We start from the raw sequence: 13,297 nt of genomic DNA, 5'->3' as shown, positions 1-13,297 counted from the left end.
GAGCGAATATTCAATTTCGTGCACGCCTCACGGGCGTGGATTAGGCTTCTAGGGTTAAATGAGGGCAATGAATTCCAGACTGGACATGTTCGCTGAGTGGTTCGAAGGCAGCAGAAGTTTTGCCGCTGCCTAAAACCTACAGGTGAGCCATCCTCTTATCGACCTACATATATATCTTCCAGACTCTATGGAAAAAATGTTAGAGCAAGTAATCTATAATACATTGCTCCCGGTTGTTAACAGCCAAGGAGGCCTCTCAGATCAAATTTTTTCACCAGTTGATCAAATTGGTTATTAGCTTAGCCAAAAACGCAATACGTGGAAAGGATAGTAGTAGGTAGTAAATATTGCATGGTAGTGACCCTAGTTGTGAGGAGTGCACTCAAATCGGGTAGTTAGATCTTTATAGGGAAGTCCTTAGCGTCGATTGGTGTTCCCATCTACCTCGCTGCTATTGCTGGTAGCTATCTGTCAAGAACGTAGGTTCTGGTATAACATCGAGGTTGCCTCCCCAGGACTCCGTACTGGACCCAATACTGTGAAACATCATATATAATAATACACTTAATTTTTCGGTCCCAGAAGGGGAATTAAATCATTACTTCCAAGTTGACAAAACTTAATTTTAATCAGTTGTAGAGTATGCTCGTAAAAAAGTATCCATCAGGAAAGTGATGCCGAATGCAGGTGGAGCCGGCGTAATTGCACGCAGCTTATAGCACGAGTGACGAGTTCTATCTTGTTGTATGCAGTCCCAGTTTGGGGAACTGCGTTGCATACTTTATGTAACGCAGATGAACTAAGAGCGGCCTACAGAAAAACAGCCCTAAGGGTATGTTCTGCCTTCAGGATCGTCTCAGATGATGCGGCGTTCGTCAGCTTAGGAAAATTGCCGATTTATATCTTGGTTGACGAAATCCATCTCTCCTCTATTGCATGTAAAAAAAACCTGAAAGTTCATTATCGGTGTAAGATGTTTTGTAGCAACATAAACTGCCAAGTTTTGATGGAAGTGGCACTAAAATCAACAAATTTATAGAGGATGATATTTAGGTGCATTGATTGAACTCTAAGCAATATTCAATTTCTGATTTCCTAATTGTTAGTATTCCTTTGCTTTCTAATTAGTTCTGGTTGAATAAAACAAAGTCTTTTTGATATGCAAAATATATTTTTAATATATTATGTTTAAGAAGATGTTTAGAGGACCCCTGTTTAGGGAATAGTATAGATTAGCAATATTTGTTTTATATATGTTTCCTAATGAATAATTTGTTTGTTTTATATATGTTTCCTAATGAACCATGTCATATACACGCACACAATCCGCAATTCTGACCGTTCGACCCCAATCGCTACGTATCTGAGTCCTATCAAAATATCGCATGCCATTTAACCATAATAGAACGGATATCCTCCATAGTAACGTCCGTAGAATCTTCCGGGATATGCTCTGATGGGTGGATATCCACCAAATCCGAAGCCAAGATTGTATCCATGGGGTCGGTAAAATTGTTCTGAGGCTTTTAAATCATCAGCTTCTTGAGAGGTAGCTTCTAAAATGGAAAAATAGTAACACTAAAGGAAATAATTGGATGAAATATAGATTTATAAAAGTTCACATACGTTCAATACTTTCACTTTCTGCTTGCACCGGTAACGATTTTGCAGTGGAGATGAACAATATTGTCATAAAAAGTATTTTCTAGAAAGAGATGATTCAGCAACACTCGAAAACAGTTCAATTCTTTACTTACAGTAGCTGCCAACATCTTTTTGGTGCAAAATTTAAGATTTTAACGTATAATGTACCCGTAGGTTTCCGGGTAACAATTGCTTTTACCAACAGTCGATTAGTATGACCTCTTTATATAGTACTCGTTAGAGTACGTTGAAGTAATCTTATTTTATTACAATCGGATACATTATGCAAACTTCTGGATACAATATCTTCCTCGTTAATCACTTCCAGAGCTAACATTACGTGATAGTCTAATGTCATTAATATGCATGTTTTAAAGATTGCATCCTATATATGCTTTTAATGAATATTGAGGAAAGAACAACTGCACGTGTGTTCGAAATCAGTGGAAATGGGGGTTTATTATTGTCATCATCATCATCATCATCAACGGCGCAACAACCGGTATCCGGTCTAGGCCTGCCTTAATAAGGAACTCCAGACATCCCGGTTTTGCGCCGAGGTCCACCAATTCGATATCCCTAAAAGCTGTCTGGCGTCCTGGCCCACGCCATCGCTCCATCTTAGGCAGGGTCTGCCTCGTCTTCTTTTCCTACCATAGATATTGCCCTTATAGACTTTCCGGGTGGGATCATCTTCATCCATACGGATTAAGTGACCCGCCCACCGTAACCTATTGAGCCGGATTTTATCCACAACCGGACGGTCATGGTATCGCTCATAGATTTCGTCATTGTGTAGGCTACGGAATCGTCCATCCTCATGTAGGGGGCCAAAAATTCTTCGGAGGATTCTTCTCTCGAACGCGGCCAAGAGTTCGCAATTTTTCTTGCTAAGAACCCAAGTTTCCGAGGAATACATGAGGACTGGCAAGATCATAGTCTTGTACAGTAAGAGCTTTGACCCTATGGTGAGACGTTTCGAGCGGAACAGTCTTTGTAAGCTGAAGTAGGCTCTGTTGGCTGACAACAACCGTGCGCGGATTTCATCATCGTAGTTGTTATCGGTTGTGATTTTCGACCCTAGATAGGAGAAATTGTCAACGGTCTCAAAGTTGTATTCCCCTATCCTTATTCTTGTTCGTGTTTGTGTTTGACCAGTGCGGTTTGATGTTGTTGGTTGATTCGTCTTCGGTGCTGACGTTGCCACCATGTATTTTGTCTTGCCTTCATTGATGTGCAGCCCAAGATCTCGTGCCGCCTGCTCGATCTGGATGAAGGCAGTTTGAACGTCTCGAGTGGTTCTTCCCATGATGTCGATATCGTCAGCATAGGCCAGTAGTTGGGTGGACTTGAAGAGGATCGTACCTCTTGCATTCACCTCAGCATCCCGGATCACCTTCTCGAGGGCCAGGTTAAAGAGGACGCATGATAGCGCATCCCCTTGTCGTAGACCGTTGTTGATGTCGAATGGTCTTGAGAGTGATCCTGCTGCTTTTATCTGGCCTCGCACATTGGTCAGGGTCAGCCTAGTCAGTCTTATTAATTTCGTCGGGATACCGAATTCCCTCATGGCCGTGTACAGTTTTACCCTGGCTATGCTATCATAGGCGGCTTTAAAGTCGATGAACAGATGGTGCAACTGTTGTCCATATTCCAACAGTTTTTCCATCGCCTGCCGCAGAGAGAAAATCTGATCTGTTGCTGATTTGCCTGGAGTGAAGCCTCTTTGGTATGGGCCAATGATGTTCTGGGCGTATGGGGCTATCCGGCCTAGCAAGATAGTGGAGAATATCTTATAGATGGTACTCAGCAACGTGATACCTCTATAATTGCTGCACTGTGTGATATCTCCCTTTTTATGTATGAGACAGATTATGCCTCGCTGCCAATCGTCAGGCATTGATTCGCTGTCCCATACCTTGAGCACAAGTTGATGAACCACTTGGTGTAACTGGTCGCCTCCATATTTAACCAATTCGGCTGTAATTCCATCGGCTCCTGGCGACTTATGATTTTTTAGCCGATGAATTGCACGGACTGTTTCTCCTAAACTTGGTGGTGGCAGTATTTGTCCGTCGTCTTCAGTTGGCGGGACCTCCAACTCGCCGATGTTCTGGTTGTCCAGTAGCTCATCAAAGTACTCAACCCATCGCTCTAATATGCCCATTCTGTCGGAAATCAGATTTCCCTCTTTGTCTCGGCAGGATGAGCATCGAGGTGTATAAGGCTTCATCCTGCTGACTTGTTGGTAAAACTTCCGCGCCTGGTGTGGTTGCTCCCTGTACTTTTCTAGTTCACAGACTTGTTGGTTCTCCCAGGCTTCCTTTTTCCGTCTGTGAAGTCGCTTCTCCGCTCGACGGAGTTCGTGATAAGTCTCTGCGCGTGCCCGCGTTCTTTGAGAATGCAACATTACTCGGTATGCGGCATTCTTCCGTTCCGTTGCTAGCTTACATTCATCGTCAAACCAGCCGTTCCGACTCCTTTTGCGGCTGGGGCCAAGTATATTTGTGGCCGTATCCATGATAACGTTCTTCAGGTGGTTGTGAAGATCATTAGTTGATACTTCATCTCCAGGTCCTCTGTTGACTGCGGTTATTGCGGCATCCATTTCCCTATTATATAGGTGTCGCGGAGGGTTGTGTTGTGGATGGCTTCAGTGTTCACTCTCACCTGATTGTCAGAGGGGATTCTAGGTGGTATTGTTATTCGAGCTCGGAGCACCATGCCAACGAGATAGTGATCCGAGTCTATATTGGCCCCCCTATATGTTCTGACATTCATCAAGGCTGAGAGGTGGCGGCGTTCGATCAACACGTGGTCAATTTGGTTGAAAGTGGTGGTTTATTATTGTCGGGGAAACTTTTTGCTGGAGTTCTTGAGTAAAGATTCAGCATTATTATTTAAAAAATATTATCAGCTTATCTATTAGATATATATGCGGTACCCGCAAATTGCTAACATGAGGACCAACCACTTATCAAATCCTTAGTAACTGAAACATCAATCTAGCTTTGAATAGGCAGGGGAACTTTCCGTTTCGAATTGTAACTATCTAGGCGTTGGGGATAATCGCTTGGCCGACATAGATATATTGTTGGTGTCAAAATTTCATTAATGTTGGCCTAGACAAGTCGTTGTTATTATTTAGTGTAAATATAGCGTAATACAAGGAGATGTTTGACAGTCTAGTTTTGAATGCTAGAGATCGCAGCCCTTAAACCTACAGTGACCATTCGGCCATCTCGATATTGTTTACGGAAGAGTTACTAAATCTCAAGCTCTAGTTCAAAGGGACGTTTTTAAGGGTTTGTGGGAAACAAAATCTTATTAAAATCGATTCAATGTCCGCCTGTCTGCCTGTCAGTCTGTAACACCCGATTTACTCGGAGCCGGCTGAACCGATTGTCACGAAATTTGTGAGAACAAGTGGTCTATGTGTTCTGTGTTTGAAGGGGGCTATCCCTACATGCGAAAGGTGGGTGTCAATTTTTTTCACAGGATACAGTTATGTGGGGTTTCAAATGAAAGGGCTCGAATAGTACTTTGCGAAACTGCCCTTATTTCTGAAATAGGGTAAAACGCAGCGCGATAGGGCTCAAAATGCTTCAAAAAGTGAAACAGGTCTCGTTTTCAGAACTTATCCAACCGAAAAACCCCGGGAAAAAATCTAGGTCTCAAAAAAGGCTAATAATAGTATATTCCGTTGTTTTAGAAATTCACTGGAAAACTCGCAGTATAGGCGATAATATAGGACATAATTCTGAAAAGTTTGAAGGCAATCCAACTATTATTAACAAAGTTATAGAAAGTCAAAGTTTCTCATTTCAGGTAAATTTATTGCACTCTAAGACGTGTATGACGTCATCATCATATAAGGTGAACCTATATGAACGGCTGTGTCCGGATGGCGCAAGTGGTTAGAGTGCTGCGCTGTCGTAGCAAAAGGCGGCGGTTCAAATCTCACTGGTGGCAGGGAGATTTGTTATCGTGGCTGTATGTCGGATACCAGTCGACTCAGCTGTGAATGAGTATCTGAGTCAAATCAGGCTGATAATCTCGGGCGAGCGCAATGCTGACCGCATTGCCTCCTACAATATAATGTAGTGTACCGTTACGGTCTTGAATGATGTGCTTTAACACACTTCAAGGCCCTGATCCACTATGGATTGTTGCGCCAACGATTATTATTATTATATGAACGCCGGGGTCCATGGGGATGTTTTAGTTTTCCTTACGTACGTGCTCTTCAGAACGGTGTAAAGTGGGAATGCATGAAGATGCGTTGGATCAATTTATTAATGTGGCAATAGATAATGTTTGCTTATTTAGAATGAACACAGAATTTATGTCGTTGATATGTAAGTAGATATGTGTATCTTAATGTAGAAATTAGACAAATATTGCAGAATATTTTGTATTCTTAGCTACATATGTAAGAATGGAAAACGTGCATAGAGAGTTGTTCACACGGCTTGGAGACAGAAAGAATCCGGCGCTTAATTAGGAGGAGGTTTTCAGAAGTGACTTTTTTTATTGCATAAATCGATAGTTTCGCTATCTGAGAATATGCTGCAAAAATTTCAAAGCGAAATTTGTGGTCCCTTGGATTTTATGGGTGTAGAACCGAGCGTTTATCGGGTACAGGCTTAGGGTACATTGCCTAGGTGGTAGTCGCTTTATGTCCTTACTAAATCTTGTAAATAGTGTATTAATAAATACTTGGCGTCAGCTTCCCATACGAGTGTATTTATATTTGTTGTAACTGTATTTTATTCGTAATTAAGTGTGATAAATATCTTCATATCCAAAAGGGGACTTTTCAAACCATTTTTAATCAAATGCATTTTTTCTCAAAATGACGTTTTCACATTTGCAGGAATTCTAGCTCAAGAAGTAATGAATTATAAATTTGTGCGTATGATTCTTCACAAAATTACCAAGAATATGAACCAATATTTGGGAAAAAATGGAGAAAATTGAAATAGGTAAAAATTGGAGTCCCTATACTTCGTGCAGTTGGAGAACTCTAATTGCGACCTTCAGCAGAATACTGTCGCGTAACTTCTTTGTTTTATTTAAATTTTTCAAAAAAATTTCAGCAGGAAACCGAATTCCTCAAGAAAACAACTCAGGCTAGTTTACTCCCAGCGAAGTGCCGCAGCCTACACTAGGACTGAACCAAAAGGATACCAAACAGATGAAGAAGAATTGGCCAGAGAAACTGAGTGGATCCTGTAAACAAGAAGAGTGTCTAAGAAAAGAAAGGCTGACTCGTCACCGGAAATCATTAGATAAAGTCCCGCGAAATACAATAAAGCCAAAAACCTAACGAAATTGGAAGTGAAACTTCCTCCGCTGATGGCTCAAAAACAGAATAAGGTTCTGGGGTCCGAGTTTACCTCTAGAGTAAAAAGTGGGTTTTTCTTTTGGGACAATATGCATCGGCCATTCAAGCGGAAGTTTATGCGATCCTACGGTCGGCAAATTGGGTGATTGACGAGCGGTTGAAGGACAGGCGTATCGCAATCTGCAGTGGTAGCCAGGTTACATTGAGGGCGTAGGAATGCAGAAACCAGAAATTGCAGTAGCAGTAGCATTGGCTAAGGCTGTCTTCAGAAACTGGGAACAAGCTTCCCACAATGCAGGTGGCAGAGCCTAAATGCTGCTATACACATCAAACTTTTCCTGCCAGAACCGAACATGCGTACCGCAAAGTTTATCTTGTCGAAAAGCAGGAGGACTTGCAGGAGTATTGTGGGCATTCTGACAGCTCATAATTCACTAGCTGGGAATAAGTTCAGAATAGGAATTATTCACGTATTATGTCCTTCAGCCAGAAGGCTGCTTTTTTTATGCGTTAGTGTTATTTATTGTCTTTGTTAACACTGATGAAGGGAACAAGTGCTTCCCGAAATATTGGTATTTGGCCAGTAAATAACACTAGCGAATAGAAGAAGCAAGTTTTAATTATTTCGAATAATTTCATCGCTAGAAATACTGCGTAATTAGACTTAGATTCTGCAAGGCGTCTTGCTTTTCGGGAAAATAAATTTTACAGTATGTTTGTTTGCTTCTGACAGGAAAAGTTTATGGCAAGTGGCATTTAGGTTCCGCAACCTGCCATTATGGGAAGCTTGTTCCCAGGTTTTGATAGCAGCATTAGACCATGCTATTGACACTTCAATTGCTGGTTCCGGTCCCAATCTTCTTTCGCTAAGGCATCTGAGATTTAATTTCCTTTTATACCACCAGTGGCCATAGTAGTTCCACCGTATCGAACCCAGAAATAGAGTTCAATTGGTTTCTACATTCCTGAAGAACTTTCGAAGTGATTAAAGGACTACTCAACGCCCTTAATGCAGCCTGGCTATCACGGCAGATTGCAATGCCCTGCCCTTCAATCACTTGCCAATCATCCAGGCTACCACCCTTTGGATGTCATACCCTTCCACCTGAAAAACTGTATAATGTATATTGCCCCGAAGGAAAAGCCCACTTCTCGTTTTTATTCGAGAAAAGAACTCTCGCTCTAGAACCTTATTCTGTTTTAAGCCAACGGTGTAGGGCACTTCGGCATATCTATCTCCGGAGCGGGGCAAATCCGGGCAGGAATCGGTCAAAAGATGAAAATCGCGTGAATACAAGTTATACAGGGTGTGGTGCAGATGAACAGTCAGTAGTGAATTTTCCATGGAGAGTAGAGAAGGAGGAAGAGCTGAGTGCGTTTGGGCGCAGCACAAAAATGCGTCGTTCACCGCCGCGATCAGTGAGGAGGTAGTGAAGGCTGTAATACCTGATGTGACTACGGGACGTCCAAATAAAGAGGAAGCCTTACAAAGTGGCGCGACTGACGGTGCGGTGACGGAAAATCAAATACCCTTCAGTGCATCTGTACCGAGAAAAAGCCTAGTTCTGAGCACGTGGATTCGGAAACAAACTGAGTAGAGGTGCAGTCGACCGCCCTAGCTAGAGCCAAAGAGGAAAGGTTCATCAGGATATGCTCGGCAGTGGTGAAGCGTATGCGGTCGGCAACGTTCCTCCAGAGGCTTGATACGCTGGATGGGGATTTAAAAGCTTCGAGATTGCACCTAGATTTGGCATTTGATAAAGCCAAATGGCGAAACCGATCACGATGAACTGACCCCGCTTGTGAACGGGGCAAAGGCTGAAGAAAAAGAAGAAGAACGTTCCTGCAGAGGAAAAAAACGCACTGGGGAAAAAGTGGAAAGCGGGGGAGGCTTCATTCAAGTAGTTTCTTTTGCCCAAAAAAAGAAGGCAAGGAAGGATAAAATAAAACACCTGACTACGCCGCCAGAGACCCGTCTGTCCAAAGACAAGAAGGCTACAAACTAGTAACATAAAAGACGAAGAAACAAAGAAGGACCAGACTGTCGGCTCTGCTCATTGAGCCTACGGAAGGCAAGAAATTTGCGAAAGTCCTTAGTGAGATTCGCTACAGGATGAAACCGGAAGATAACGGTGTCTTCCATACAAAAAATAAGGGTGGCGGAGTCCTCGTCGAATTGGGCCAGAAAACTACTAGTAAGAGTCCCTTCGGCGAAGCGTTCAATGTTACTGGGGGAGAAGGCTCTTGTTTCTAGTCTAGAGCCTATGTGCTCTCTAGAAATCCGAGATCTTGACTGCCTCACAGAAAAGGTCAAGGTGGAGGAGGCCAGAAAGCGTGATTGTCCAGAGGTAACCAATGGCCGGATAGGCATCACCTTCGTAAATGCTCGAGGCGAAAAACTCGCCGTGGTGGAGGCCCTGGAACAATATGCGAGAAAACTCTTCAGCAGCGGGAAAATCAAAATTGTCTCCATCAAGTGCTACAGATGTCTGGACTATGGTCACACGTCAGCAACTTGCAAATGACCGAACAGGAGGACAGCATGCTGGAATGCGGCCAGGTAGGTCACCAAGCGAAGGCCTCCAATGAAAGCGAAAGTTGCGTCCTCTGCAGGGATCGTGACGCATTCGGTGAGAGAGTCGCACATACTGCGGGCTCGGGACGGTGTGCAATCTTTAGGGCAGAACTGCAAAGGGCAGGGGGCGAATGGCATCTCAACTTATCGGGTATAGCTGCTATTTGGGTTCGCCAATGCCGAGCCACCCGTGGCGAGCCTTCTATGTACTGGTGGACGGCAGGAATTGCCGACTTACGGAGGGAGCATCATAAGCTCCGCCGCCGTTTACACTCCAACGAGGAGGCATGCGACATAAAGGTAGAGTATAGATCAGCAAAAAGAAAACTCTGCAGCGCGATGGATCAAAGTGATGAAAACGAAGTGAATGAGGACCCGTGGAAGCTGATTATAAGCTTGTCACATGAAAAATCGGGGTCTGCGCTGGAAAGAAACGAAGCAGGCATCTTAACCAGAAAGAGAATCCCGACCCTGCGTCCCATATCGACCGACAAGTTTGCTATGGACTCAAAACCAGCGGTTAAATACCTTGGTTTAATGCTTGACTCGAAAATGAGCTTCTTCGAGCAAAAGAAAGCAGCAGCGGACAGGGCTCCAGCTAGAGTTTCGGCCTTGAGTCGGCTAATGGAAAATGTTGGGGGGCCTATGTCTACTAGCGGATGTCTTCTTATGAGAGAAACACAGTCGGTTCTATGGCGTGGAGGTATGGGCTGATGCCGTTGACAAGGAGGTGCATCTTAAGCGCCTTGCTCAATTGTAGAGAGGGGGAGCTTTGCGTGTGGCATCTGTCGCACAGTCACAAAATCGGTGGCGATGGTGATTGCGGCAGTGATCCCCGTTGCCCTCCTTGCCAAGGAGCGTAACGCTGTCTACCGCCGTAAGGGCAAAAATTTACGAGAGGTGGTTGCCCGTGAAGAACGTTAACACGCCCTTATCAAGTGGCAACTCGCTTGGCAAAATGAGCCAAGAGCGCTCATCGACAATTTAGACCCATGGCTGAACCGAGCGCCCGGTGAGATTGATTACTTCCTTACCCAGCTTCTAAGCAGGCATGGAGGGATTCCCTGACCCGAAGGCACCCAAAGCCAGGAGAGCTAGCACGAAGTAATGTATCAAATAGCTCCAGGCTAGTCCGTTAATGACAGGGAGGTATTTAGCTGGTAGCCAGACAGCGCACTGCTGCAGGGGTGCACCACTCTGTGCGCAAACGCATTCACCTACCCTACTCCCCCAAAAAAATAATCCACGTTGCCACCCTTTGGATCCCATACACTTCCGCTTGGAAAATCGATCCATATTGCCCCAAGGGAAAGGCCCACTTCTTGTTTTTATTCAAGAAATAGATTTCGGCTCCAAAACCTTGTCCTGTTTTTGAGCCATCTGTGTTAGAGACTTCGGCATATCCCTCCCAGGAGCGTGGCAAATACGAGAAGGGATCGGTCAAAAGAAAGTCAATATCCACAACCATTAAATTGTAAGTAATTCAGAGTAAACTGGAATAGAAAAAAAATGTTTTTAAAGTGAACTTTAGAGCCAGACCTATTTTGGAGAGAATAATCCAACTGTTAATTATTTGTTAATAATCGTGAGTGTCCCATATATTAAACGGTGTTTATTACTCAATCGAGAACTGACTAATATCAAATGACTGATAATTCGCAGTAATAAGTAGCTGCTAATCATCGCTAAATATGTGCAGCACTATAGGCACAATGGCTTGAGATGCGCGATTCGTAACAAAGGTAAATAGTCTTTAGTATATCCGACCGACAGGTTGTTTTCATTCAAAGACATAAAGCTCCCTCACAAATATTTCAATTGCATCTATGCATCATAAGATGGTGAGTATTTTTCGTCTTGATAATTCAATATGTATATTTAACTAAACGATAAATTCTGTTGCTTCCAGTCAATTCAAATGTATCTTCTTCTGGTCATCTTCGATTGTTGTCTAGTCATGTCTCAAAAGTTAGTGAATATTAATGAACCTCCGAGTGTACTGATAATATCAAAAGACGATAATGATACTGTTGTTGATGAAGTTCACGGTAATCCTGGTTTACTTGTGCAAAGTTCAAACAATTTAAACTTGGAAGAAGATGATGCTGATGGTGCCAGCACCGATGATTTACAAGTAGCTGAAGTACACCTGTTTCGCCCTGTGTTCAGATATAAATTTGCTTATGCATCAAAAGTTAAAAACTAAGAATTATGATGCAAAAGAGGTGTGAATAAAGTATTTCTGAAATATCACTCGTTAGATATTAAAAGACTGAGACCCTGAATGTCATGGTTTCCTCTGGATGCATGGACATTCCGTTAATTTCAATCAAATGTGATTTAGTCTTTCCTACCCGCTGTTTTTGTATCTTCATAAAGAAACTTCCTTCAGCATTGGATATAAGTGGCTTTATTCTTTTATTGTAAACCAATAATATATATTTATGTATAAATAATAAATAGCATATCAAACGTGGTGAATCTTCTAATTAACTTGTACTTGTGAAATGATGATGAGTGAATACCCACGAGGAAACAGCACATCTTGATACTCACTCACTGTAATAATAAAATTATATAATGAGTTTTATGTTCATAACAGGTGCATAATCTTCATTTTTTAATTTACCTATTTTTTTCTCCGGTGTCATCATTTTGTTGAAATTGCATCAACACTACCATATGCGTGGTGAGAATAGATAAAATCTGGAAGAGCATATTATTGAACTGCGCGCCATTATATTGACTAACAACTATTACGTGTAAAAGAAGCTTTTTATTGACAACTAGGTACCCTTGAGCAGTTATATATTTAGTCTTCTGCATATGTTCAAGTTTCAATAAAACCAACTCTTCCTGTGAATGATCAAAAACATGATCGGATTTGTTTCTTTATTAACTGGAAATAATTAGTAATTGCAGCAAGTAAAAACGATCATACATATCAACGTAAGGACTCTTAATATGTGACATTGCTAACCTAATTTCAGTAAGAGAACCAACAAGTCTGTGAACTAGAAAAGTACAGGGAGCAACCACACCAGGCGCGGAAGTTTTACCAACAAGTCAGCAGGATGAAGCCTTATACACCTAGATTCTCATCCCGCCGAGACAAAGAGGCAAATCTGATTTTGGACAGAATGGGCATATTGGAGCGATGGGTTGAGTACTTCGATGAAACTGAAGACGACGGATAAATACTGCCACCACCAAGTATAGGTAAACAGTCCGAGCAATTCATCGGCTAAAAAATAAGTCGCCAGCAGCCGACTGAATTACAACCGAATTGGTTAAATATGGAGGCGACCAGCTACACCAAGTGGTTTATCAACTTGTACTCAAGGTATGGGACAGCGAATCAATGCCTGAGTATCACGTTGCTGAGTACCATCTATAAGATATTTTCCGCTGTCTTGCTAGTCCGGTTAGATTCATACGCCCAGAATATCATTAGCCCATACCAAAGAGGCTTCACTCCAGGCAAATTAGCAACAGATCAGATTTTCTCTCTGCGGCAAGCGATGGAAAAACTGTTGGAATATGGACAACAGTTGCACCATCTGTTCATCGACTTTAAAGCCGCCTATGATAGCATAGCCAGGGTAAAACTGTGCACGGCCATGAGAAAATTCGGTATTCCGACGAAATTGAGAAGACTGACTAGGCTGACCCTGACCAATGTGCGAGGCCAAATAAAAGCAGCGGGATCACTCTCAAGACCATTCGACATC

General features: G+C 42.7%; 1 protein-coding gene across 1 annotated transcript; it reads left to right on the top strand.

The window, feature by feature from the left end:
• The first annotated feature begins 11,290 nt into the window (after positions 1-11,290).
• On the top strand, positions 11,291-11,993 carry LOC119660329. The gene is made up of 2 exons (XM_038068811.1): positions 11,291-11,407; positions 11,476-11,993. Exons 1-2 carry the CDS (start codon positions 11,393-11,395, stop codon positions 11,770-11,772), a joined length of 312 nt encoding a protein of 103 aa, XP_037924739.1. The 5' UTR covers positions 11,291-11,392; the 3' UTR covers positions 11,773-11,993.
• Positions 11,994-13,297: the final 1,304 nt, after the last annotated feature.

This window comes from Hermetia illucens, chromosome 1 (genome assembly GCF_905115235.1).
Source record: "Hermetia illucens chromosome 1, iHerIll2.2.curated.20191125, whole genome shotgun sequence".
In the NCBI taxonomy this organism is placed as follows: domain Eukaryota; kingdom Metazoa; phylum Arthropoda; class Insecta; order Diptera; family Stratiomyidae; genus Hermetia; species Hermetia illucens.
Note: the sequence above shows the minus strand (reverse complement) of the source record. Positions and strands in the feature narration are given on the sequence as shown.